General features: G+C 34.7%; 1 protein-coding gene across 1 annotated transcript; it reads right to left on the bottom strand.

The window, feature by feature from the left end:
* Positions 1–8,380: 8,380 nt before the first annotated feature.
* LOC18612246 (callose synthase 7-like) lies at positions 8,381–26,730 on the bottom strand. The gene is made up of 37 exons (XM_018128422.2): positions 26,025–26,730; positions 25,782–25,937; positions 25,303–25,383; positions 25,070–25,167; positions 24,801–24,924; positions 23,763–23,870; positions 23,595–23,671; positions 23,441–23,507; positions 21,920–22,060; positions 21,718–21,832; positions 21,150–21,481; positions 20,943–20,995; positions 20,764–20,824; positions 19,665–19,746; positions 19,509–19,558; positions 19,314–19,400; positions 19,107–19,211; positions 18,821–18,915; positions 18,657–18,738; positions 18,407–18,570; positions 18,143–18,266; positions 17,821–18,030; positions 17,583–17,734; positions 17,235–17,344; positions 17,057–17,155; positions 16,886–16,948; positions 16,610–16,751; positions 16,387–16,516; positions 13,053–13,175; positions 12,861–12,976; positions 12,642–12,725; positions 11,885–11,997; positions 11,590–11,813; positions 10,377–11,174; positions 10,203–10,253; positions 9,645–9,833; positions 8,381–8,863 (listed from the first exon to the last, which is right to left on the bottom strand). Exons 1-37 carry the CDS (start codon positions 26,103–26,105, stop codon positions 8,627–8,629), a joined length of 5,124 nt encoding a protein of 1,707 aa, XP_017983911.2. The 5' UTR covers positions 26,106–26,730; the 3' UTR covers positions 8,381–8,626.
* Between the last annotated feature and the right edge of the window lie 270 nt (positions 26,731–27,000).

The raw sequence follows: 27,000 nt of genomic DNA, 5'->3' as shown, positions 1-27,000 counted from the left end.
TACCGAAAGGCTCTCCTCCTAAACACATTGTAAAATTTACACAATTCACCACATTGATACTAAATCACTATATAATTGACTTAAATCCTATACTAATGCATGGTATGAAATGTAATAGCCTAAAATGACTTAAACGAGGTATTAACATATTTTTGGTACTTTACCCGTTAAATTACTAACGCGCTCCATTTTAGCTCTAAATTGTCCTATTTTCTCTCCAACATTTCTAACCATTAAATATCAGCACAAAACCCTCTAAAATCACCAAAATCAGCTCACTTTCCTCCTTGAAAATTCAGCTAAAAATGAGACATTAACTAGGTAAATTTTTCACTTTGTTTTTCTTTCACATTTAACCATTTTTCATCATTTTCTCTTCATTTCTCCTAGAATAAAAATTAGTTCATCATAATTGTACATCATTGAAGATTCAGCCAAGGGTGGGTATTGTGAAAATTTCATGCTTTCTTGCCCAATTTGATTTCTATACACATTTAACTAACTAAAACTATCAATTTAACTAAAAATCAAAACATAAAAATTTCAAATTCCTCCTCCTTGAATTTCGACCAGCCCTTGGTATCACTTTTTGATCTCTCTCCTCAAGCATGCTAAATGGAAACAAAAGCATAAGAAAGGTAGAAATCAAGCTAAAGTCGAAAAATCTTACCGTTAAACGGCGTAAACGGACGAAAAACGTGATTTTCCCTTTGAATTTTCTAGTTTTCCTTTGGTTTTTCTCTTTTCTTCCTTTCCTCTCTATTTTCTCTCTTGTTCTCTCCTTATGGCCGGCCATCACTTAATATGGGGTTTAAATGGGCTGACTTTTCATTAAAATAATATTAAATCATTCAAAAGTGCCATGTGTCACTTTCCCGTTGGCCCGTTTTTAAAATTTCATCTTTTAAACTTCAATTTTTCACCACTTAAAATACCATAGTTATTCATACCAAAAATAAATAAATCTTATGATTTTGACAAGTTTTGGGTGGTAAAAATAACGGTTTTTACCTCGGGACGACAAAATTACCGTTTTGCCCTTATATTTCGAAAATTACCGAAATTGAAAATTTTCACTTCCTATCATTAAATTATACTTCAAATAGTTAATCTTGGTCAAAATTTCACTCCATGATCAAATTATTATCTTAGGTGGCAAAATGACGACTTTGCCCCTGAACATCAAAATTTTTAATTTTACCCCAAATGAACTCTCGAACTCCGAACAATCCTTTTTAGTCATTCCTGAACTATGAAATATTAAATTTCATCCTATGATTCCTATTTGAACTAGTTGGAGGTTAAATAAACTTAAGTGTACTATTAGGTACAATATCGGGTTTCGTCTATTCTTAGGGACTTACCTAGCGTAATAACATGCTACTCAGTGCATGTATGTCATGACATGCGTTTATAGGATCGGGTTTTACAAGGTTGCTCCCATTGTAAAATTGCTTCTATCTTCTTAGGATCAACATATATTCCAGCTTCTAATACTACGTGTCCCGAGAATACCACTTACTGTAACCAAAACTCACTTCGAAAACTTTGCATACAACTGTCTTTTTCGCAAAGTCTGTAATACTATACGCAAGTGGGTAGCGTGCTCATCATTATCTCTCGAGTAAACCAGGATGTCATCAATGAACACAATAACAAACTTGTCCAAGTAAGGGTGGAACACCCTATTCATGAGATCCATAAAAGCTGCCGGTGCGTTAGTTAACCCGAAAGGCATGACCAAGAACTCATAATGACCGTACAAAGTCCTGAACGCTGTCTTGGGTACATCCTATTCTTTAATCCTCAACTGATGATACCCAGACCTCAGATCAACCTTAAAAAACACGGTAGCTCATTGTAATTGATCGAAAAGATCATCAATCCTCGGCAACGGATACTTGTTCTTAATTGTCATTCTGTTAAGCTGTCGGTAATCTATACATAACCGAAGTGTATCGTCTTTCTTTTTCACAAATAAAATCGGTGCTCCCCACGGAGATGTACTAGGGCATATAAAACCCTTGTCCACTAACTCTTGCAACTGTATTTTCAACTCCTTCAACTCTACCGGAGCCATTCTATATGGAGGAAAAGAGATAAGGGCAGTACCCAGAAGTAAGTCAATGGTGAATTCAAACTCACGATCGGGAGTAAGTCTCGGTAATTCATAAAAAAATACATCAGGGAACTCACTTACTACGGGGACATTCTCTAACTTAGGTTCCTCCCTCGATATATCAATCACATGAGCCAAGTATGCCGGATATCCCTTTCGCACCAATTTCAAAGCTTTGAGGGTCGAGATTACACAAAACGGTAATACTCGATGCTCCCCCGTAAATACAACTTCTGCTCCCTCTGAACTCTGGAGAATCACTTCTTTCTTAAAACAATTCACCTTTACTCGATGAGTGGACAACCAATCCATACCCAAGATCAAATCAAAGTCTCGAATCTCCAAAGGGATTAAATCACCAATAAATTCTTTTTCCCCAACTTTAATACCACAGTCTTTATAATACGTATTTCTTACTAACCGCTCACCCAGAGGAGTATGCACTGCAATCTCTTCCTCTAATGGTGACGGGTTCCTATCTGAGAATGATGCAAATGATATACTCACGTATGATCTATCCGAGCTCGAATCTATCATAACATGTGCATCTCTATCAAACACAATCATAGTACCTGTCACTGTGCTAGGTCGAACTCGGGCTTCATCCTTAGTCACTGTAAAAACTTTGGTCGAAATCTGGGGCTACGGTTTGGAAGATGACTGCTTTGGGGTATTACTCCTCATGCCTGATCGTATCACTGGGCCCTGTTTGGACTGTGATCCCGAAGTGTCTCTCCGCGGTATACTAGGACAAGTCGGAGGAGTAGAAGTAGCTATTGTACCCCGTCTCAACTGAGGACAATCTCTCTTGATATGCCCCTGTTGGCCGCATTGAAAACATTTTACAAGCTTTCTACATGACCAGACATGAAATCCTCCGCAATTACGGCATCTGTCAAATCCTCTTGAAGTCCCCCCTAACTACTCATCACTAGCTGATCAAATCTAGAAGATCTCGACTGTGACTGCTGAGATGAAGGTCTAATGGATGCCATAGACACTGAGGTAGTACTTCCTGCAGTAGATGTTGAATCTCTGCCTCTCTTTGAAGATTGACCCAGGAACGTAGGCGGATTCCTTCTCTTTGCAAACTCAGCTCGGATCCGTCTATTCTCAGTGGCGAGCTTCTCAGCTCGTAAGGCCATTTGCACAACTTCCTTATACGACTCCTTGCCAGTCACTATCATACGCTTCCGTATCTCATTACGGAGTCCCTCCTCAAAGTAGTTTACCTGGTCTTACTCCAATCTCACCAACTCAGGTACATAACACATCAGCTCGTTAAAACGAGTTTCATACTCCTCAATGGTCAGGTTCCCTTGTTTCAAGCTAAGAAATTCTCTCTTTTTCTCTTTCTGATGGAAATAGGTGTAGCACTGACCATCGAACTCTCGAAAAAAATTAGTCTAAGTCAGCGGTATAGGAGAGCGAGACTTTACTGAACTCCACCAAGTACGGGCTCTCCTCTCAAATAACCGTGTAGCCACCTTCAATTTCATCTCATCATCTAATCTCAAATTTGCCAGTGTCTCTGATACTTGAATAACCTAATCCCTAGCTGCAGTTGCATCCAACTCACCAATAAACGAGACGCAACCTAACTGTCTAGCTTCTTTCAATTTCTTAGAAATGGAGACGTCCGGTGTCTGGGGTGGAATAGGAGGTGGTGGTACTGGGATTGTTACAGGGGAAATAGCAGGTGGAACTGGACCAGCCTGAGCCTGGCCCGTAAGAGCAGCGAGAAAAGTCGCTAATGCCTGAGTTGCCTTGGGTGACATGGCAGGTACGTCAAGAGCAGCAACAGGTGGTGGAGGAGGTACAAAAATGTCAGTAGACTCAACAGTAGGAGCTGCTCTAAAAGAAGACGCAGTCGACTCCTCTTCTATGGAATCTGACCGACTCTGTCTGGGGCGACCTCTTCCCCTACCGGTAGATCCAGTGATAGGTGGTAGCTCACGTCGAGGAGGTATAATGATCTACAAAAAGAACAGAATTAGTTTAGACGACTTAAGACTCTATATGTAACTACATGCAACTAACTAATCTTAACTGGGCCACATTGACATTGTAAATTATTTTAAAATAACTTTAAATCTAAGAATTTTAAAAATCAAAAACTTCTTTCAAAACCATAAGCTTTTAAACCGAAAGCTCTAATACCAACCAAATTGTCACAACCCGAAACCTTCCTCGGGCCCATGACAACCGTCGCGACGTCTTGATTGACACTCATTACCCGGAATGCCAATCGGAACCCCACAAGGCTTACGTATCAGTTTCTTGCATTTCTTGTGAGCAATCGTTGTTAAACATTCTGTTTTAAACAATTACCAGTCGTTTCCGGCTCAAGTAAATCAAAAAACAAAAATTATTTTTTTAAAAAAGATTTATAAACAAATATTACTATTCAAAATATTGATTAAAATATAGTATTTTTATATAAAACAATATTTATAGAAACACGTGTAAGTAATCTTTTGTAACGTGGAAGTAAAATAAATTCATACATACAATAATTTACAAAGTTATAATGTACAATAATAATTACAATGACAAGCGGCCTATAAATACACCAAGTGTTGGTGATAGTAATCTACTGTTTGTGAGATAAAGGGGTCAACTGGAATCCTCGACAAAATCGGGTATCTGCAAGCTACCATAGGCCTGAAATATTTGAAAATGAGGTGGGTGAGATTTTGCAATCCCAATGAGTAAACAGACATTATTATAAATATCTAAAAGCGAGTAAAGTTGAGGCAAGTTTAAACAACAAATCACAAACCATTTCACAAGGTTTTCAATTTATTTCTTAAATCATAAAATATTTATAATTTACCAAAACAGTTGTTAAGGCTTATGACTTTTATTAAAAACAAGGCTTAAGTTAAAAATTAGTCATCGGGGATACCTTGGCCGAGGCATCTAACTGAGTCTGCCAAGGTTGTTAAGATATTTACATGTTAAACACATGTTAGTTTGAGAACAAGCCGTTCCTTGACGTTGGCTGAGTTACACATTCACGTGGGGGTTCGACGTGAAGTGAGCTCTAACACTACCCCGTGAGTTACCCTCACCGCCTCTACAATCGAAGTAACTATGCAACCGGGTTTATCGTACCCCTCTAATAGGTAGTCCACGGAAACTCGTCACTGCAGTGACTAAACCCACCAATTTTAATAAAATTTCGACAGTATAACGTGGGTTTTATTTATTTACCCAGCCTGCATAGTAAAAGACAACTTACATAAATTCCCAATGCAATTATAAAATACAGCCACATATACTCATATATCATAAGCCATTCATAGGAAAATATATTTTTCAAGACAATTGGCAACCTCAAATTACTCAATTTCATAATCAAAAGTTTCTTATTTCAGATAATCAACACAATATATTTATTTGTCACATTTATTTCTAAAACATCAAAAGTCCCATTTTAATCTCATTTTCGTTTCATAAAATACATGAAGAGCATTTAAAAATAAACTCTAGATAATTTACAACAATGATAGATTTACTCACAGTTTGTACAAATTAAATGCTTTCTAGGTGCCCCGATCACTGTTCGTCGGATATGACTTCCTTGCCTTTACCGGAAGGTTCTCCTCCTAGACACATTGCAAAAATTACACAATTCACCACATTGATGCTAAATCACTATATAATTAGCTTAAATCCTATACTAATGCATGGTATGAAATGCAATAGCCTAAAATGGCTTAACGCGGTATTAACCTATTTTTGGCACTTTACTCGATAAATTGCTAACACGCTCCATTTTTAGCTCTAAATTGTCCATTTTCTCTCCAACATTTCTAACCATTAAATATCAGCCAATAACCCTTTAAAATCACCAAATCAACTCGCTTTCCTCCTTGGAAAATTCGGTAAAAAATGGGACATTAACTCGGTTAATTTTTCACTTTGTTTTTCTATCACATTTAACCATTTTTCATCATTTTCTCTTCATTTCTCTTAGAATAAAAATTAGTTCATCATCATTGTACATCACTGAATATTCGGCCAAAGGTGGGTATCGTGAGAATTTCATGCTTTCTTGCCCAATTTGATTTCTGTACACATTTAACTAACTAAAACTACCAATTTAATTAGGAATCAAAACATAAAAATTTCAAAATCCTTCCCTTTGAAATTCGGCCAGCCCTTGGTATCACTTTTTGATCTCTCTCCTCAAGCATGATAAATGGAAACAAAGGCATAGGAAAGGTAGAAATCAAGTTAAAGTCGAAAAATCTTACCGTTAGACGCGTAAACGGACGAAAAACGCGAATTCTCCTTTGAATTTTCTAGTTTTCCTTTGGTTTTTCTCTTTTCTTCCTTTCCTCTCTATTTTCTCTCTTATTTTCTCTTTATGGCCAACCATCACCTGATGTAGGGTTTAAATGGCTGATTTTCCTTTAAAATAATATTAAATCATTAAAAAGTGCCATGTATTACTTTTTCATTGGCCCGTTTTTAAAATTTCGTCCTTTAAACTTCAATTTTTCACCACTTAAAATACCATAGTTATTCATACCAAAAATAAATAAATCTTATGATTTTGACAAGTTTTTGGTGGTGAAAATTACGGTTTTACCTTGGGGCGACAAAATTACTATTTTGCTCCTATGTTCCGAAAATTGCCGAAATTGAAAATTTTCACTTCTTATCATTAAATTATACTCCAAATATTTAATCTTTGTCAAAAATTTCACTCCATGATCAAATTATTATCTTAGGTGGCAAAATGACAATTTTGCCCCTGAACATCAAAATTTTCAATTTTTACCCAAATGAACCCTCGAACTCCGAACAATCATTTTTAGTCATTCCTAAATTGTAAAATATTAAATTTCATCATACGATTCCTATTTGAACTAGTTCGAGATTAAATCAACTCAAGTGTACCGTTAGGTACAATACCGGATTTCGTATATTCTTAGGGGCTTTCCTAACGTAATAACATGCTACTCAGTGCATGTATGTCAGGACATGTATTTATAGGGTCGGGTTTTACACAATCTCTCACATATTTCATAAAATTTCATAATAGGAAATTTTTTCACTCGAGTGTAAAGCATTAAGAATGGTGTGTTTTGAGCTATGAACTAGTCTTAGAAAATATGAAATGTAAATCACAAAATTTTGATAAAGTTTATAACTTATATGAACCAAAAATCCTTTATGTGAAATATAATTTTTATCATTCACATTACACTATTACAATTTATGTTGTTCAATGCAGTTTTGTATGAATAAGTCATATACATGCTTGGTTATTCATAAGTACTCTAGAGAATTTGTCGCAATTCTCATGGGATGTTAGATTCATTTCTAACAGAATATCTGCTAAGAGGTTTTTTAATCACTCAACCTCGTTGTCAACCAACTCCAACGCGACAAATTATGACTCCATTATAAATTTAACAATTATTATTTATTTGATTGATTTTCAAATTACATACCTCAGTAAATATATATCCACTTGTAGATTTTATTTCATCTGAATCTAAGATCCAATTAACATCACTATATCCTTCTAATACAATAAAAAATCCATTATATAAAATATCATAGTTTGTAGTATCTCTAAAATATTTCATTACTTTGCTCAAAGCAGTCAAATGATCTCAATTAGTACTTTCAATCTACACAGCAGAAGCTATATCAAGTCAAATATAATTCATTAAATGTATTAGACTCTCAATAATCTGAGTATACTCAGAATAAACCACACTATCACCTGTATTTTTCTTTAATTGGATATTAGTATCATAAAGATTACTCACAAGTATAATATTAAAATGTCTAAACTTTTTGAGTAACCTCTTAACAGAATGTTCATGTGTTAAAATTAAGCCACTTTCACTTCTGATTTTAACACCCAAAATAACATTGACTTTCTCTACCAAGCCAAAAGTTGATATCCAATCTAAGTACAACTTAATTGTAAAAAGGTTAAGGCTAAGCACACTACCATCATATATTATTTTGAGAGGAAAAACAAAATAATTGACCTTCCAGATCAACACAAAAATCACACATCTGCAGGTTTCCACAATGGGAATGCATTTAAGCCTCTGATTTATTCACCAACAGATTTATAACTTGCAAATTTTTCTAGCTGCCAGCCCCAATGAACTTACACCAACAAGCCCTATTTCCATACAACATAAATGCTCAATTAGTGTATAATATAACTAAAGCTGTAATAACGCACTGCTTACTAATCAGAATAGGCAGAGACATCATAGACGATTGGTAAATACTAAATACTTTGATAAGTACTAATTGGATTATTCTAAATAAAAACAAGAATCAAAGATCCGAGTTAATTTTCACAGAAACCATGACGGCAAGCATCAATCTGGGACAACAAAAAAGCTGAAGGATTGTAGATGGAGACACCACCAAGTCACAGCTTGTATGTTCTCCAAAAGCATATCACAAAATAATCACACTGAAACTTAATAGGTCCTAACAAAAAACCAGATGCCAGATAAATCAATTAGATGAGGCTCTATCTTTCTTTCCAGCAAGGATCATTGATATATGGAGGCCTCTGCTGAATGCTTGATTAAAGAGAATGCGTGTTTGGAATTCAGATACCGATGGGAGCCATGATAAAAAGGCAATGGGCGTGAAGAGCAGCAATCCCATTATGTAGTCGTATGCTCTAGCCAGCTCCTTGACTGCATCCCAGATTAGCTTATACAGCAAAGGTCTGCATGCTTGCCCAATCTAGGAAGGACAAGGAAAGGAAAAGGAATGAGTTGGCTTAGTGAATATATATTACTTATCTCCATGAAATATCTACTCCTGGTGTTTGTGAGCTTACAGTATGCATAATCCTGTGCTTTCTCAAGGTACAATATTTAGAAGGCATTTACACCCCCCATAGGGTTTTGGATGCTAATACAAATAGGTTTAATTCAAAGAAGTGGGGGTCCCCCCCCCCCCCCCCCCCCCCCCCCCCCCCCCCCCCGCCCCCCTTTTTTTTTTCTCCCCAAAAGTTAACAATCTGAAATTCTTTAGTGTAGTTTGAAAATTGAACATATGGACATGGAATCAGAATAGTAGCAGTAGGTTGGCAACCAGAGATGGAAAATAGATTTTTGCAAGATTATGCAGAAAGATTTTGGAAAATCAGAGTAGCAATAGGTTCTCTTTATAAGGCATTATTTAAGCACAACATTTTAGTGATTCCCAAACTCTTTGTTAGATGCTTGAATAAATTCTTAACAGCTGAGAAATATATTTGGGAACATTTAATCATGTTATATATTTCTAAAGCAATTTCAATAAGATGTAGTTAGTTTTGAAGGTGAATATCAAACTTATCTAGTAAATCATTTGTTGGTTATACCATACAATTGAGATCAAATTTTGCCATCATTGGGGGTTGGCCAAAGTAGGGAGAAGGTTGATTGGATAAAAAAAAATGCAGTTAATTTTAGCTATGATGCAACTGACAAGAAACAGCTTAAAAGAAGTTGAAAATCATAAAATTTGCAAAACTTACAAGAATAAAGGCCCATCCTGTGGGCATGAAGGCAAGGATAGATGCAAATATATCTGATACCGTGAGGCCGCATAGTTTGAATAAGAGGATTATTATTGCCAAGAAGACAAGGAAAAGAAGCCCTTTGAGCATTCTGAGTGCTAGCTGGAGGTCCATATGAAACATCTGCAGTCTACGCACTGATACCATCTATGCAGTGATGTGGAGAACATACGAACAGAACACCAAATCAATCAGTAAATCAGTATGTAATGAATAAATAAAAAGAACATAATAGACCACCATCAACAAATCAATCAGTAGATCAGTAAGTAACGAATGAATAAAATGAACATAATAGACTGATATGGAACAAGAATAAAGTGTACAAAACATGCCTAGTGCCCGCACCTACATTCACATGCATATGAAACCATTTTGCCAACCATAAAATGGTGGGAACAACTCTAAGCTACAATTAGAAAACTTTATATTTCATAGTTTTACCTTAGTTCAAACAAATTCCATTAACCTAGTCCTCATAAGAGTTACTTGATAGTTTCAATTTCAATTGCATACCTTTGGGACTATAAGTATTACTAAAACAGCGCACCAAGAGAGTCCATAAACCTGCAAATACAATACAAATAACAAGCTTATGGCAGTAAAACTAATCAGAGAGAGAGTCCAGTAGGCCTAAATGGACCTTAATTTGAAAGGAAAAACAGTATATACTTTGCTAGCATATTATACCAGAAAACTCCTGCTGTGGTGGGCTATATCAAGGTGGTAGACTATTCCATACTGGTAGATTAAAAAGCGTATTGCAAGAAGAATCTCGAGCAGCCTTCCCCTGATGCTTGTGTATCTAAGGTGCTCTTGTTCTCCATCCCACCATGACTCCCAACTTTTCTCAGGCTGGATTCCGACCCCACCACGAATCCCCATCCACCGCTTCCAATCTGTCCAATCATCTACAGTTTTTTGCCATTCAAAACCAGATGGATTAAATATAAAGGGAGCAAATAACCAGGATCCAACCAGAAACCACATTGAGAAGGTGATGAACAAATAGAGACTTGAACTGCGATATGATTCCCCGTAAACTTCATATATGACAAGCAGTAGACCCAGCTCCAATGCTTTTACAAAGTGACTTCGTGAGTACAGCCTATAGTTATCAGCAAACGTAGCATGTACAACAACAAAACCACGCCCAGTAGCTCGATATTTCGAACCTCCATGCAAAATTGTTCTCCCAAAATAATGTGCCTTTGTTCCAAGCTGGAATGTAAAGAATACAGAAGATAGCTGCAGCTGCATAATGATAAAATTACCCAAAGCAGTGCGGAACCCTTTCTCCAAGCCAATCTCCATTAACATGGGCAGTACCAGTAACATGCCCATCTGAATGAAAGACTGTGTAAGTAAAGCTGCTTCTAGGGCCTTGTTCTGTTTTATGCTTGGATTCTCTAGTATCGCTCTTTCCAGCCCAGTCATAACCATGTACAAACGCCCATAAAGGAATACATATACAATGAGGACGGTAACCTGAATCAAAATAGAGTCAGAATCACAGCAACACCTATTCCAAGTATAAAAGAGTACAAGCAGGACCACTGGCAAAGCAGAGGTCAAATAACAAAACCAGCCATGCGTCTTAGTATTATCCAGGTGCCTACACTTATGTGCAAAGAACGCCAAATCCCATTAACTTCAAACTTTAAATTATATATGCTATATGGGAGTGCGCTGCAACTTCCCAAACAACTATCCCACTACAGAAAAACTGCAGCTTCGGTAGTAAGGGCTCCACACCTAAACATCATCCAAAATTTGTCATAATTGTCCTTTCCAGAAAGATATCATGATTACACAGAGTAATATAAGGTTATATAACTCATCTAGTTACCTAAAATTTTATGAAGTCAAGTTTTAATTTTTGAAGTAGCTAAAATATATATACCATGCTGTTAAAATAGAAGCCAACTGTTGTATGGTAGAATGATAGCATTCTGAAGAAGTCAAACCGACATCCAAGCACATCGCGAGTAAGTGTTTGTTCCCCATTTCCATTTGCAACTTTGGCCTCAAAAAGTGATATCTGATTCATCCCCACATCACGCCCTTTTCCAACTTGGATATAATCATGGTGTGTTACATTTCCCCCACGAAGAGTTGAATTGAACCCTGAAGAGTTTTAAGCTATTAACCACTATATTGAATACATGAGATTGCATATTTCAATATTTGATGATTACCTGCAAAAATGTCCTCGCTTAAGTTAATAGTTTTTGAAGCTTTGCTGATGCCACCCCTTGTTATGTGGAAGATTCTGTCAAATATGTCAGGATGACCATAATGGAATCGCACCCTGCAAAGATAATCATTTAAAGGAAATACACTGGCCATGGTAGAAATAAGTAAGCTCACAGGGAAAAGAGTTATACATCCGATTTGAAATAATTATCAGAGTGTTTGAATATTTGACTTCCATGAATAGATAGGAAATAGCCCTTTGTATGAAAAAAAAGAAGGAAATAGCCCTTGAGAAAGTATCACTGAAAGTAGAATCACTCAAAATCATCACTTGAAAAATTTTCTTTTCAAATATACTGTCATATACTATACTGAACAGAATCCAACTTATTACAAACTCATGCTCAAATTGAGTAGGAAATGCTTAGCTTGACTCAAATCTATTTGCAGCCTTATTGGAAGTTATGCAAAGTCAATTAAATTAATTCTTTGTTAGATCCAATTCAATAGCATTGTGAAGATTTAATTTGAAATGTTGTGAGAACCAATCTAACTAGGAGGAGTTATCCTATATGAAGGTTAGTCATCAATGGAAGAAATGCCTATTTATCACTATTATTGTGTGGGTTATTACCATAACATAAACCACAAATTAAGCTCCTCTTGTACAAAGCTCAAATTCAATAAAAATATTAATAGTATTTTATGCACAATGTTTCACAAGCACTCAGTCAGTTTGGATGATAACTTTAGGTTTACCTAAGAGGACTTGCCAAAAAGCGTTGGCCAATAGTCACAAAGCTGGTCTCTTGATTGGACATAAACCAAGCAAGTGATGAAACACTGTAGAAGAGGAAAAAAAATTGTAAGCAAAAATTAGTACTTCACATTATTTTGCAAATGAATTTTGCATATTGACTCTCTTTCATCCAATACAAAGGATCAGTAACACTTATTCAGATAAGTGGTGATACTAACCTTCCCGTAAATACATGCTCCCTTAACCCTAATATTGTAGGTTTTTGCACACCATGGGAATGTAGGAACTCTTCCAATACATTTCTCATTTTAAAAGCCTCTTCAAAGTAATTGTCCTAAAAACAAAGTGTCAAAGACATAGTACAAATGTTCAAACTGTGATTCCTTAAAAGACGACAGAAAGGCAACTACCTGGTTCATATCTATAGTCTGCAAGGCCTCTCCACGAGTAAATATAATGGCATGATTTTGATTTTCAGGTTTCCCTTCACCAATTTTTGTTGGAGGACCAGGAAGCTTTATACGGTATATTTCCTAGAAGTACACATGTGATGCCAGGTTGTTAGAAGAAATTAGCAACTTTAGAAAATATAAATAAGAAGCATCTGGACAGGGCATTTTATCAGATCAACAGTTGGGCTGTCAAGTAATGCCACAAGCAATTGGAATGTCAAGTAATGCCATGAAAGTTGGGAAGTAAATGTTATAGTAGTCTAGATGCATACCTTAATCCAACAATTAAAAGGGCATTCTGTTTTAAACATTATGTTTGACGTGCCTTCTGTAGGAGTGACATCAATTCAAAAATTCCTAGCACCATTAGTTGTTATCAAAGAATTTGTTCTTATAATTGAGCTATCATCAATAGTGATTTTTTGTTATGAGCTTTGTTGCTAAAAGTTTGATGAGGTGTTCTGACAATAGCAACACTTAATGGGCAAAAAAATAGGCTTTATTAGTAGTTTGGAGTCTCAAGACCTTAAAATGAAGTTTCAAAATTAAATAATTCACATGTGAAACTTTCAATCATAACAATTCATGTTCTTCATTGCTTGTTTTACTTGCATTTAGTTTTAATTGATGTTTAAGTTATTTATGTATCTCATCATTTATTTGCTATATGTTAATGCTATTCATTAATTTCTATATAAAAAATACTTTATAGATCTAAAATTTATTAAATTTTAGTGTTTTGCATGAAAATATGATTATATTGATTTGAACAAGAGTGACCATGATCCACAAAGTTGATTATCAAGTACTCATTAATATAAGTTAAAGCATAATAATTAGATGACATACTATTGTAAATAGACCTGTCAAAACGAGGCTTGGTCCATTGGGCCAACTCATTTTTATTAAAAGTGAGATGGATTGGGTTGGGTTTGAAAATTCAAGCTCATATTAGAACCGGGCCTAGATGGGTCAACCCATTTGGTTAGTAGGTTGTCCCAAGTTGGGGTGGGTCAACCCTGCCAATCAAAAGAAAAAAAAATTAATAATTTTATATATTTAGCTATATAAAATTAATAATTTTGTTATCAATGGTATTGCTTATTTTCTATATTTCAATGTCTTTAACCTTTACTTGTCGAATTAATAATTAATGATTTAGATATTGAGATATCATTGCTATCCAAACAAGATTCAAATGTTTTGCTTAAGGATGAGGATTGAGGAAAACATAAATGAGTCTTGAAGTTTCTATTTATTTGGTTATAAACTTATATTTATGGGATTGTAGTTTGTGTTAAACATTGAAACTTTATTTATGTTTGATGTAATTTATTTGCTTATTTATATTTGGTGTAATTTATTTATTTGTAACATACTTTTATTATTCAATTTATGAATTTAATCATTGAACAATTTTATTAATAGGGAGTTTGTTAGGTAGAATTGTAAAAATGATTTTTTTTCTTTTTGAAAAAAAAAGAAGTTGGTTGACCCAACTCGACCCATGGGCTAGCCTGGAGTTTTGATGGCCCATGTAAAAAATGGGCTGGCCTAGCCTAACCCATATTGTCTCAACCTACAAGGGTTTGGGTCGAGTTAAGCCAAGCCAACCCATATATGACACCTTTAACTGTAAAAAGTCCATGAACTAATTAAAATATGTCCTTATTCTTCTATTGTGTTTAATCAAATCCCTACATTTTTATTTCGAGTCAAATGGGCCCTTATAACTAATCGTTGACTAACTGTCATTTGTCCAATAAACACTTATCATTTTTATACCATGTGGCACTAATGTGGAGGGTCAAATTGCCACATGGCAATGTTATCATGCTACATCAACATGCCATGTCATTATTCAATTTGACAAGTCAGTATACCACATCAGCACCATGTGGAATAAAAAATGACAAGTGTTATTTTGACTAACGACAGTTAGTCAAATATTAGTCATAAGGGTTTATTTGGCAAAATAAAAGTATAAGAATTTGATTGAATGCAATAAAAAACCAATGATTTATTTGAATTTTTCAGAATAGTTCAGGGGCTATGCTAAGTATTCTGCCTGATAGATTAATCTAAATTATATGTTTGATTATAAACTTGTTTTGTTATCATTAGTCACATATTCTTAGAACTCAAGTTCAAGGACTATATATACAATGAAGACGTATGCCTAAAAGCAAAAAGAATAAACTTTTCAAACATAGATTAAATGATACTTTTGCTAAAACATATTGTATATAGCATGCAACTAAACTTTAATTTATTTTAGTTATTATTAATGTAAGTAATTATCTATATGATATGCTTTACATTAAAATTTATTTATTATTATTACTTATTTAATGCAATATTTTTTTTATTGTTAAAAAATATAATTTTAATATAAAAATTATAATATTTACATGTCAAATTTTTCACGTGTAAAACACTTATCACAGAACTAGTCTTTTAAAATGAATGAAACAAGCAGATAAGTCTATCTCCATTTCCACACATGGGTTGTAATATAAACTTGTTGGACACAATTTAAACCTGAAGGTTTAAGAGATTTTGATTTCACAGCTTACATATAAATATCAACAAAAGTTTATGATTCATGTTGTCAGTTCTTAGCCATCACTCCTATAGAAATTGACTCTAACAGAGTTCCAAGAGTTAGAGTCAAATTTTCACACGTCCATACAGGGGCTAAATGCAACAATTTAGACAATTGATTTATTGCAGCTAGCAAGCGTAAATATCTTGTAGAGTAGGATATCACTCTCTGCTGGCCTTATAGGTTATGGTTGCACATGCAGATCCTCGCTAGCTTCTAAAAGACCTAGTTAGGACCAAGGAAAATGCATGTAACAATACACTATGTTCTATTCCAAATCTAGAGGACTTTGCACTAATTTCTGGTCTCAACATATCTTTGAGTATTAGGTTATACTTTACTTTTTAGGCATCCTGCTTTCTATTAGTAGATATGAGAGAGAGAAACAAAAGCTAGTTCCTTACGAGGAAAGGCTTAATCTTATTTTCATAGCTGCAATTTATGAGTATGTACTCGTATACATAATTTATAAGCATTAATTTTGTATGCATAATTATAGTGGGCTACGACATGCAAAATATTCACTCACTCCAACAGGAATCAAATTCATACAATCTACCCCATTAGGCCTGTACTTATTATAAATGGGTAAGGATTGCCAGATTCCCAAGAGGGGAAGCATTAAAAATTTAGTGTTCTTTACACAATTCCTATAGCAAATTAATTTCAGATCAAACTAGCACTTACTCTTTCATGGCTCTTCATCCTATCACCCTTGAGAAGAACAGAGTAATAAACTTTCTGAGTTTTTCCCCCAGAATTTTCCTTCACAGGCTCATCTACTTCATCAATGTAAGCAACACGCAGTGATGGGTACCTGTAGAATTTCAAAAGTAAATAGCAATGGCATCAACGGTAGGTTCATATTGAGAGTTGTAGTCCTATGACTGCATTTTGCAGGATAACTTACAATAGCATGAGATTTAGAATATCCTTTTGACGAGAATCATTTGACTTTTTGAGAGTTCCATATATCTGACAAGAAACGACATAGGTGAACTTTAAATCAGGTAGTGCTTGCTTCCGAATACCATCCTCCTCGCTTAAATCAGCTGCAAAGGAAGTGAATATAAAGTTAATAACTATATGGCATGATATTTAGCGGAACTGATAGATATTGAAATGCAACAATGTAGATGATATTTAGAATTTTCATCTCAAGTCCAAGAAAACCATAAATCATTACAATTAGTGTATTCCAGGGAGCACTGAAGTTCTAGAGCCTTCTTGTAGTACATCATCCCTCGCACTGGGAGAAAACACATAGGAAAAAATAACTATGTCAAACACCTAAAACTAACTATTACAATTTAAGTTATTGTATGACAGATTGCTAATTGACAATCATCATGCAGACCTGATCTAGAGAGTGTCTGTCCTCTGTAACTCACCCACTTACGAACACCCTCCTCATCAGGTTTACAATTCATACGCTCCAGGAAATTGGTCCATTCATCTAGTTTGCACACATTGCTAGCTTAATTGAAGTTATTCCACATAATAAACAGTAATACAGCAATGGATATAGAACTCACCTGGATATATCGTCTTCAGGTAAAACAAAATTGATACCCCATCCTCATTTTCTTTCTTCAGTTCTTTATCAGAGTAAAGAACTTCTTCGTTGTAATGTGGAGTCAAAACACTAAAACAATAAATTGCGAGAAATGAATTTATGTTCAAGTTTCAAGAAGGACCTAGTTTACAGCAATATCTTTTCCAATTATATCTAGATGTTAATTTGTATAGAACTACCCTGAAGGTCAACCAATCATGAAGCAAGTATTTAAATTCACTTTTGAAGTGATCAAAGAAACTACTAGTGGATTGTACCACAGCTGGTTTTTAATATAAGAGTCTCAAAATTGCCTAGAGTAACTGACCTGAAGGAACGCATGCTACTAACTTTTGGTGCTCTTCGCATGTTCATAAATAAGGAGTTTGCAAAGAAAGTGATTCGACGACGAGCCTCTGAATTCAGAGGCACATTAGTGGCAGATTCCTTGACAGTCAGAAGCAAATGAAGCCTATTTACCTGGAGAGATTTTGTAATTTGTTAAGAAATATATCTCTTTTTGAAATATGTGAAAATGATATTTAAAAATAAATATTTTTCAGTGCCTTCTCACTCCAGATTGTGCCTTTTATATCACTAATATTTATCTTTCTAAATCTCTGCTCTTTATTGTACATCTGAGACACTTGATCGTGTTCCTGATCTCCTCTGAGAGTATTATCAATCATAATGTCAAGCATGATACTCTCCACGATATCCTGGAGGGCTTTGGTTATTTGAGCCTTGAATTCTTTATCAGCTCTACAGTCAGCCATCTGTGACATAACAACTCAAGAAACAGGTGCTTAATTGCATACATGGAGAAAAAGTGAAGGGATAAAATACAGAAGAATAAAGAAGGAAACGCAAAATAAGCTCAATTATTACCAAGATGTTAAGGAAATCCTCCAACTTTACAGCCAGCGAAGGCATACCACTCATTCTGAAGTTTTCCAAAAAAGTTTCGTCTGTTAAACTTTTAGCAATGGCATCATAGATCTCCGTTACAAACCTATCCCAGAAAGAGAAAATGGAAAAACAACCGCAGACCTTTAATTTTTACTAAAAGAGTAATGTATTCTTAACTGGCTAGATGCCATTTAGAATTATGCCTGCAAGTTCAAGCAGTTAGTACAAATTCTTCTGCCTTACTTCTTGTCATCTTCATCTTCTAGAAGGAAGAATATAAGATCCCGAAGTGTGTAATAAAAATCTTGTATGGCTGAACGGATATATTTATCACTCCCAATCATCTTTTTTAACTCATGATCAGCCTTCCCCTTAAACTCTTTTGCCATGTTTAATGTGGCAGGAATCTGTCACATGTAGAAAAAAAAAATATATAAAACAAAGACTTCATTACATGTGATGGTTAACAAGAGAAACACTCATGAGGGTTTACTTTACTGGCTAGCAAGAAGAGTGGCTGCTGAACCATAGACTCATCACTCGAAGGAAATGGTAAAAGCAACAAATCTCTGTCCCTGGAGGGGAGAATAAGTATTAGAAAGTGTGCTTGTATGTTTGTCTAATAGTACGTAATCTAAGGGAAGAAGAAGCTCTAACCTATTGCTAATCAGATCCTCCATTCGCATGGAATATATGAACTCATTCCACATCTGAGAAAACTTTGCCATGTTTTTTGGTTCTTTTGAAGTACGCTGGGAAATTATATATGTTTAGCCAAAGAAATAGATTAGGTTGAAAGTCGTGATTATATAAATTGATAATAAGCATGCCACAAACATCAACTACATTTATCTTGAAAGAAAATGCTTTTGCAATATGGAATAAAGTACTAGAACTCCAAAAATTTAAGACTCATTGTGCAGACAAGTTATAATAGCGTTACCCAGTCTTTCGTCTTTGTGGCAGGTCCTGAAGGTGGCACAAAACAGCGGTCAAAAGCTGAAGGCATAGATTTAAATCTGGACTGCAACATCCCAATTGTTCGAATCTGTGGATTGATAGGAACAAAGGATGAAACTAAACTTCAGTTTCTTTCACATTAATCCTAAAGTATCTTCTATGACAGTGTGTGAATGAAGTGGCCTCATACCTCACCCAAGTGTCGGAAGGCTCCTAGAGCTCCACCTAAGAGGGTAGAAAATATGGTGTACCATATTTGAACATCCATGAAATAGACCTGCACAAAAGTGCTCTCTTAGAAATGGTACAAGTTATAGGATAGACGTTAGAGTTAAAAGAGTATGGTGTCAATTTGTCATACTAAAGTTCCTAAAAGGTTACTTACTAGGACAATTGGAGCCCATATTGCAACAATCACTCCCATATTGTGCTTTACTATAAAAGTTAGAGAATATGAATTAGTATAGTTGAAAGTAAAAATAAAAAGATTTTGATGCCATCAGAAGGAGAAAACAAAAGATAACAAAGAATAATATATTACCATTTGGAATAAACTTATGCAACAGGTAGTCTTCTACATATATCTTCATAATTGCCTTTGATGGTCGAACAAGTGGCAATATCTATTGACACAAGAAGTGAAAAAGTGATCAGCAACTATCTGAGTTTCATAAATCCTCAAAGAAAACAACACTTATAAATAATTTGATGGAAATGTTTGAAAGATCAATAATTTGAAAATTAAAGCCAATGGAATTGTTCTCACTGATTGGAAAATCTAGTCAAAGTTTGAGAAATCATCTTCAACTCCAATAATTACTATTATTTTTAGCATGCTTATTCTTTGGTACTTGAAGTCAGGTAAGAAGAAATTTCAACACATAAATTGAAACTGAGGGATAAACCTAATGAAAGCATTAAGAAGATTTTAGCATGCTGGAGGAAAGATCAAGCAATGGCCAAACCAAGACGGTTAAAACCCTCAAAATTGGTGTCAGTGTGCAGCAGGTTGGTTCTGAAAAGAGAGGCATCTTGGAACCAAAATGACTTGGATCAGACCTGATAAATCTCTTCATCAGCAAGTACACCTAATAAGACCACATGATATCACATTTTCCTGAGTCATAACTCTATTCTCTACAACCAATGGGAACACCCTTGGAGAAAAAGTTATGCTGCATTTTCTGGCAATGATTCCATTTTTAAAACTGAAAAATATGAAACAATAGTCGAACAAATAAAAGAAAAAGAAGAGAAGAAATCATCTAACTGTGATAGAATTAACTTCTTAATTCAGATGTCAAGCATTATGTTACTAGGTGCAATTGGTGGGATCATTCATGCAAGATGTCCCTCTACACAAAGCATTGTTCTGGTACAGATTAGCTAAATCAAAAGAGTAACTTTTCTTTGATGTAATTTTTGATAATCCAAACCTGTAAGATATTTTTATCTACAAATATGTTGCAAGGGAACTTTTAAAGTGTGACGTACCAATATAAGACAAATTACAAACTACTTCTTCTTATACTATGAGATGTATGTGTCCATTGAAGGAAATGAACTAATAAATGTAAGAAAATTGAATATCGAGTATTTTGACTATAAAAAGATATGCATTAAAATAAAGGAAAAATCACCTCCACATAGTAACTGAATGCTAGCTTGACACTTAGCACCAATATCCAAAATATTGTATACCTGAGAGAAAAGAAATACTATTCATTTAATGCAAGATGTTAAAATCCTACAACAAGGCGAAGAACTTTAAACACGACTAGGGAGATAAAAGCCCAATGAAAACATCTTTTTCTCTTACTTTAGAAGTGAAAAGGTTCCCACATGCATGCCTCTTCCAACATAAAGTTTTGGCTGCAGCAAAGGAAAATACTAATATAGATGACCTCAAAACTAAATTAAGAAAATAAGCAAGGAATGTAAGGGAAAAAGACTAACAATGCCCAGACAGAAGAAAAAAAATAAACAAGAAGAATAACAAAAAAGCAACAATGCTAAATATGCTTACCTGAACCCACCACATAACAATATTAATTATTGGCCAATCTGATAACTCCATTTTTTCCCGCAAAGGAGGAAGAAAGAATAGTATAGTAGCCAGTACATCAGGTATCATAAAAAGTACAACAAGATAATTATACAATGACTGATTGTGTAAATCCCTGGCCCAGCGGTTAAGAAACTTCATCAGTCCTGTTGGATCCTGCACAGATTTGGAATATCCTACCAACAAAACCACCACCCAGAAAGATGCCACGACCAATTTCAGAAAGTAGCGCAGTAGTTGGGTAAATTCAGAGCTCCTCCAAGAATGGACACTGAGAACTATGTCCAGAATAGCTGTGCAAAATTTTATATGGCAAAGATGAAAATCTTTAGTTCATTCTATCGATAGAATGCAGTTAAATTTGTGTGTATCTGACGGTAGAATTTGAGGATGAATGGCTCAATTAAGACATAAAATTAAAATCACAAAATGACTTGAAGATTTCTTCATTATATTGTTGTTGCTCAATTTGACAATTATGAGATTGCTTTTACAAGAAGAGGATATTAATAAAAAGCATCAGTATTACCTTGCAATAAACTGAGAATAGCATAAGTAATGAAAATGCTCAACACTCGTCTCAAGACATCTTCATTATTAGCAACATTAGATCCAGAATGTGTCCATGCAACAATTATCATAGCCTGAAGAAAAGAAAAAATCGTCTATGCCATTAATTCATTCTGGACAGTTATCAAATTGTTAAGCACTACATTAAGAGTTAAGGTCACCTGCAAAGCCATTATGAAGAATATCCACATTCGATCAAAACTTCTATAAAGCTGCCAAAATGTTCGGACCTCAACAAAATTAATTTTCTGCTTCCTACCACTGATAATGCATCGGTTTCCAACAATAAATTGGTTCAGAATCTGCATAGAATATATGAGCATGAACTCAAATCTTATATAAAAGAAGCAAACTAGAATGAAAAGGACTGATAGAGGTCAATGCATCGATGAAAAGAATTATCTCGTCTCATTGAGAGCAAGGCTAATTCTTGAGAAAAGGCTGAATCACATGCCTCAGAAGTGGAAAATTAACATTGTTTTAAAATTCCAAAAACTGCAAATTTTTTACTTGTAGTGTTGCAAACATAAGTAATTTAATACATTCATTTCATATGAAACCTTATCAACTTTCAAGGAAAATAATTTACAATGTTCTCCTCACAACAATCTTCATAGATCTGCAAAGACCCTAACCATGGATATACAAGCAAAACTTTAGCTTACTTTAGCTTTGGTTTCATTTTTGATCACTCAAGCCAAAATTGCTCAGAGCCAATAAGTTGCACTCTCTTCATTTAGTTCTTTTAATTTTTAACTAAAGAACTTAAATTTACTAATTATGTGCTCAATATGTAGTTTCTCAGACATAGTTAAATTCTTTAAGTTTCCAATAAATTATTAGAGATCACTCAAATATACCTACAATAAATTATTAGAGATGGCTCAAATATACCTACAATAAATTATTAGAGATGAGCATTGCCTGCACAACAATAATGATGCAGTGTTAGTAGTTCTGGGATGATGAATCAAATTGGGGACGAAAGTAATCCTTGTAGATAGGCTAGAAAAATTCCTGAGAGGTTTGCATCAAAGAGCTGCCATTTTTTGTAAAGCAGGACATAATCATTCATATTTCTGGAAGTTATTATTAATGCTGGAACTGTTGATTGTGCTGTTTTATGTTTACTTCAATGATTTTTTCGTTTCATAGTCAATGAATTATTTACTATTATTAATTTAAGCAAAGATATGCATTTTGTTAGGGATGTTTGTTGTTATCCTTTGATTAGACGGGTAAACAATTGTCAGTGTTGTCTATTAATGGTTTTGTTATGTTGTAAGGGTAGCAAGTCATTTGACTTTCTTTTTTCCAATCATTTTCTAGGTTTCTGATAAAATCTTATTGCTCTTAACAAAAATAAAAGAGATCATACATGAAAAGAAAACTCCCAATAACTCAGAAGCCGTCCACTATTTTATGGTGCCACAAACTAGATTGTTCTATTCCATCTCTCCTCCAAAAGAAATGAATCTGGAGTATTGTTCTGAACCTAAGTTCCATTAAAGATTTCTTCTATATATGTGGTTTATATGCTTTATAAGTGACTCATTGAAAGATGAAACTATTTAACGATGAATATTTCTTTTGAGAGATGGTAAATACACTAGGCATATCAATACAGATGGGTAAACAACTATATACTGTGGGCTAAAATTTAAGAGGGAAAAAAAGGTTACCTCATCTGAAGATCGCAATGGCTTCCCTTCTTTTTGCTTACGTAGCTCAGAAGAACACTTTTCAGACCTAGGAAAAAGGTAGTATATCTTACACATCAAATATATATTTCACCAGTGTAAAAGTAAAACAGTATAAATTATTCAAAAATCTTACCAAAAGCACTCATTTAGATCATCATAGTTGCTCCATAGAGAATGGCTTGCCCTGCCTCCTTTATTTTTTTCAGCTTCCTTTCTCATTAAATTATAACAAATTTTTAGGTATGATGTTTCAAATAGATAGGAAAAAAAAATCTGTACAATGCAATAAAATGAATATTACCTTAGATAGGATCTGGTAAATAGGAGTTATAACAGTTCTTAAAAAGTAGTCAGCTGGTTTTCCATCCGTGGCAATCTTAGACAAAACTTGATGAACATCATTTGCCATCTTATAAGGAAACAGGGAAAAGAACCGAATGTTACTTTTAGAAGGGATAAAACAAGAAGTGGGGGGCGTGTACTAATATCAATACTCCACATGATCAATCTGAAACCTATGATGCATCCTTACACTGCATAATTTACGTAATCTTCTGATACTCAATTACCATATTCTTTTCTTTCTTCTCAACAAAATAAATCTAGAATCATCATCCACAAGGCAAAAGTTCAAGTAGAAAAAACTTCTTCACGAATGACCGACATAACATGATTGGTTTGTTAGCAGTAAAATATCTCTTATGATGATCAAGCAGATGCAGCAAGTTTAAGAATTATTTCCAGGTTGTAGGGTAGGATTTCCGTTACCCACCTAAAGCCAAAGCTGCGGAAGAGTGCATATGTCTGATAAAAACAGTCTCTCAAACTCTTTTACTTGTCTAATGCAGTCAATACACAGAATTACAGCTAAGTCAGATTAGTTGACTAATGACAGAAGTGTCGATATAATGTATTTCTTCTTCTTCTTTTTTTTCCTCTTTTCCCCCCGGTTATCTAACATGAAAATGACAAAGTTCATATCCACAACTAAGGGCCTTTCTTTCTACGCTTCAACAATTCATGAAATTTGCATGAGACAGTTGTGACTATTTGCTCAGGCCATAGGTTATAGATATAGCATTTTTCCATTTCCATAAAAATTGAAGCACTTGTAATTATCATTGTGACTGTACAAGAATCATGAGATGATGGCTCATGATCTAAATGATATAAAAATTCTTGATATAACCCATTAAAGAATATGATATGATTCTTAATTATATGCCCACTAGCTATTGCCTCAATAACAATATGGCAGATCTTGAACAAATAAAAGCACCAGCTGCAACTAGAGAATATTTCATGGAGAGTGATTCATTAAAATAAAGAGTAAACGTACTTTATGGAAGATGTAACAGATGCATTCAGGCATGAATCTAATATTTGAAGCTTCACCCCATATAAGAAGATAGAGTGCAATGTAGATGACATGTAGCTGCTGTTCTGTGTACTGCTCATGATTCCTTCGAAGTGGAAAATTCATTAAGGAAAAAAATAAACATAAAACACCAATGTGCTCAATACGCAATATAAGATCTAATACTGATTTAGTTTTAATAAATGCTTTAAAATATTTCTTTCATAATCTTCAATGACAAGATACTTTACCAAATTTGTGGTCGAAGATGCATATAGTTACACCATAATTGATAATTGTTGAAAAAGTCATCTTTCAATTGCTTTATGGTCCTTGAAATTGCCCCATCCTATAACAAACACTTTATTAATCTTCAAAATATGGGGGTATATGGATGAAAATCAAGGCTGAAATTAAGTCCACTGAACGCAGATACGAGATTCAAAAAGAAAGCATGATGAAACTTATATTAACAATTATTCACCTGATTAAGATCCTTCTCCCTTGTGTAAATACTGGCCAGTAGCAATACTAAGTGCTCCCTCTGATTCAATGTGTTCCCTCTCTTCAATGTCCCAAAAAATATGAGAAGACATCATGTGAGTGTAATGAATCAAAAAATCATCATGGACAACCAACTGTGTGCATTTGAAATATAGATATATCCACTGCTCCCAAGGGGATACCTCAGTGGTTAGAACTCAAAATTTCAACATGGAAATCTTGACTTTGAATCCCGAGATAAAAAGGGTAGGTTTATTGATGGAACGGGACCACCTCCGATTGTGTAGTTCCAGACCCAAACGGGTCTCCTTGTATACCAACACACACACACACACACACACACAGACTGCATTACATTTTTTATAGAAACATTCAGGGTTTCTAAATAGGAATCCGTAGTTCCATAGATGAAACAAATGAAGTTAACGAAAAGAAGAAAATAAGAAGTGGAGAGAATACCTGAAATCCACAAACAGAAGAAAGCCAAAGAAATATGTCTTTTTGAACAAAACGTTCAATTCTTGGGAGATGCCCATGAAGTATGTCTCTTTCAACAACACGTTCAATTCTTGGGAGATTCTCCATTTTACTTACAAATTCAACCGCAACCTCAACCTATGTATAACCACAAGGGAAGATTAAAATTTCAACACTAAGCATTAACCGACAAAAAGAAAAACCCAACAAAACAAAAATTAGAACCTCGGGAAGTTTCATAATCGGTGATTCATCAAATGGAAGAATGTTATAATCTTCATTCTTCGTGCCGCTGCTACTGGCCATGGTTGTGGAGTGGTTTTGGAGCAATGGAGAGTGATGATCATCTTGGTATACTCGCGTATAAAAATATATGGGAATTGAAGAGAATTTTTCAGAGTGTGGATTGGGTTTGGTTTCTTTTTTGCTTTACCATAGAGAGATTCTGAAAGAGCAAATCATCGAAGAATATGCCTTGAAGAAGGCTTTGCCTTTTCTAGTTGTTCTTATTGTTTGTGGTGCTTTGGGATTTGGAGGGAGAACGAGAACTACTTTTCCGTTCTTCTCTTTCATTCTTTCTTTTGGAGTCTTGCTGTTCTTCTTCCCGCTCAATTACGTTGGTGGGGACTGTGGGTAACTTGTTGGAGGGTTAAAGGCCGAAAACTGAACTAACTTTAAACCTTTGATTTAATACAAAAGCAATGGAAAGTGATGATCATCTTGGTATACTAGCGTATAAAAATATATGGGAATTGAAGATAATTTTTCAGAGTGTGGATTGGGTTTGGATTCTTTTTTGCTTTACCATGGAGAGATTCTGAAGAGCAAATCATCGAAGAAAATGCCTTGAAGAAGGCTTTGCCTTATCTAGTTGTTCTTATTGTTTGTGGTGCTTTGGGATTTGGAGGGAGAAGGAGAACTACTTTTCTGTTCTTCTCTTTCATTCTTTCTTTTGGAGTCTTGCTGTCCTTCTTCCCGCTCAATTACGTTGGCGGGGACCGCGGGTAACTTGTTGGAGGGTTAAAGGCTGAACTGAACTACTTTGAACAGGATTAAAGTTTAAACCTTTGAATAAAGAGAAAGAATAAACCTTAATTTGCTTTTTCAGAAAAAGGCAAAACGAAGAGTTTGGTACCATAGTAATCAGAGAAAGCTTTTTGTGTTCTCAATTATCCAAATAAAAAAGAAAGGCATATTTATT

Source organism: Theobroma cacao, chromosome 1 (assembly GCF_053813885.1).
Source record: "Theobroma cacao isolate CCN51 chromosome 1, ASM5381388v1, whole genome shotgun sequence".
Classification (NCBI taxonomy): Eukaryota; Viridiplantae; Streptophyta; class Magnoliopsida; order Malvales; family Malvaceae; genus Theobroma; species Theobroma cacao.
This window is presented reverse-complemented; position numbering and strand designations above follow the sequence as displayed.

Excerpts from the sequence above, each read along its gene's own strand:
- LOC18612246 (XM_018128422.2), bottom strand. The coding sequence starts at position 26,105 with ATGGCCAGTAGCAGCGGCACGAAGAATGAAGATTATAACATTCTTCCA. Across the intron at positions 24,925-25,069 it reads CATCTTCGACCACAAATTTG|GAATCATGAGCAGTACACAG; the intron begins GTAAAGTATCTT and ends TCCACTTCGAAG. Across the intron at positions 20,825-20,942 it reads GGAACCTTTTCACTTCTAAA|GTATACAATATTTTGGATAT; the intron begins GTAAGAGAAAAA and ends CTTTTCTCTCAG.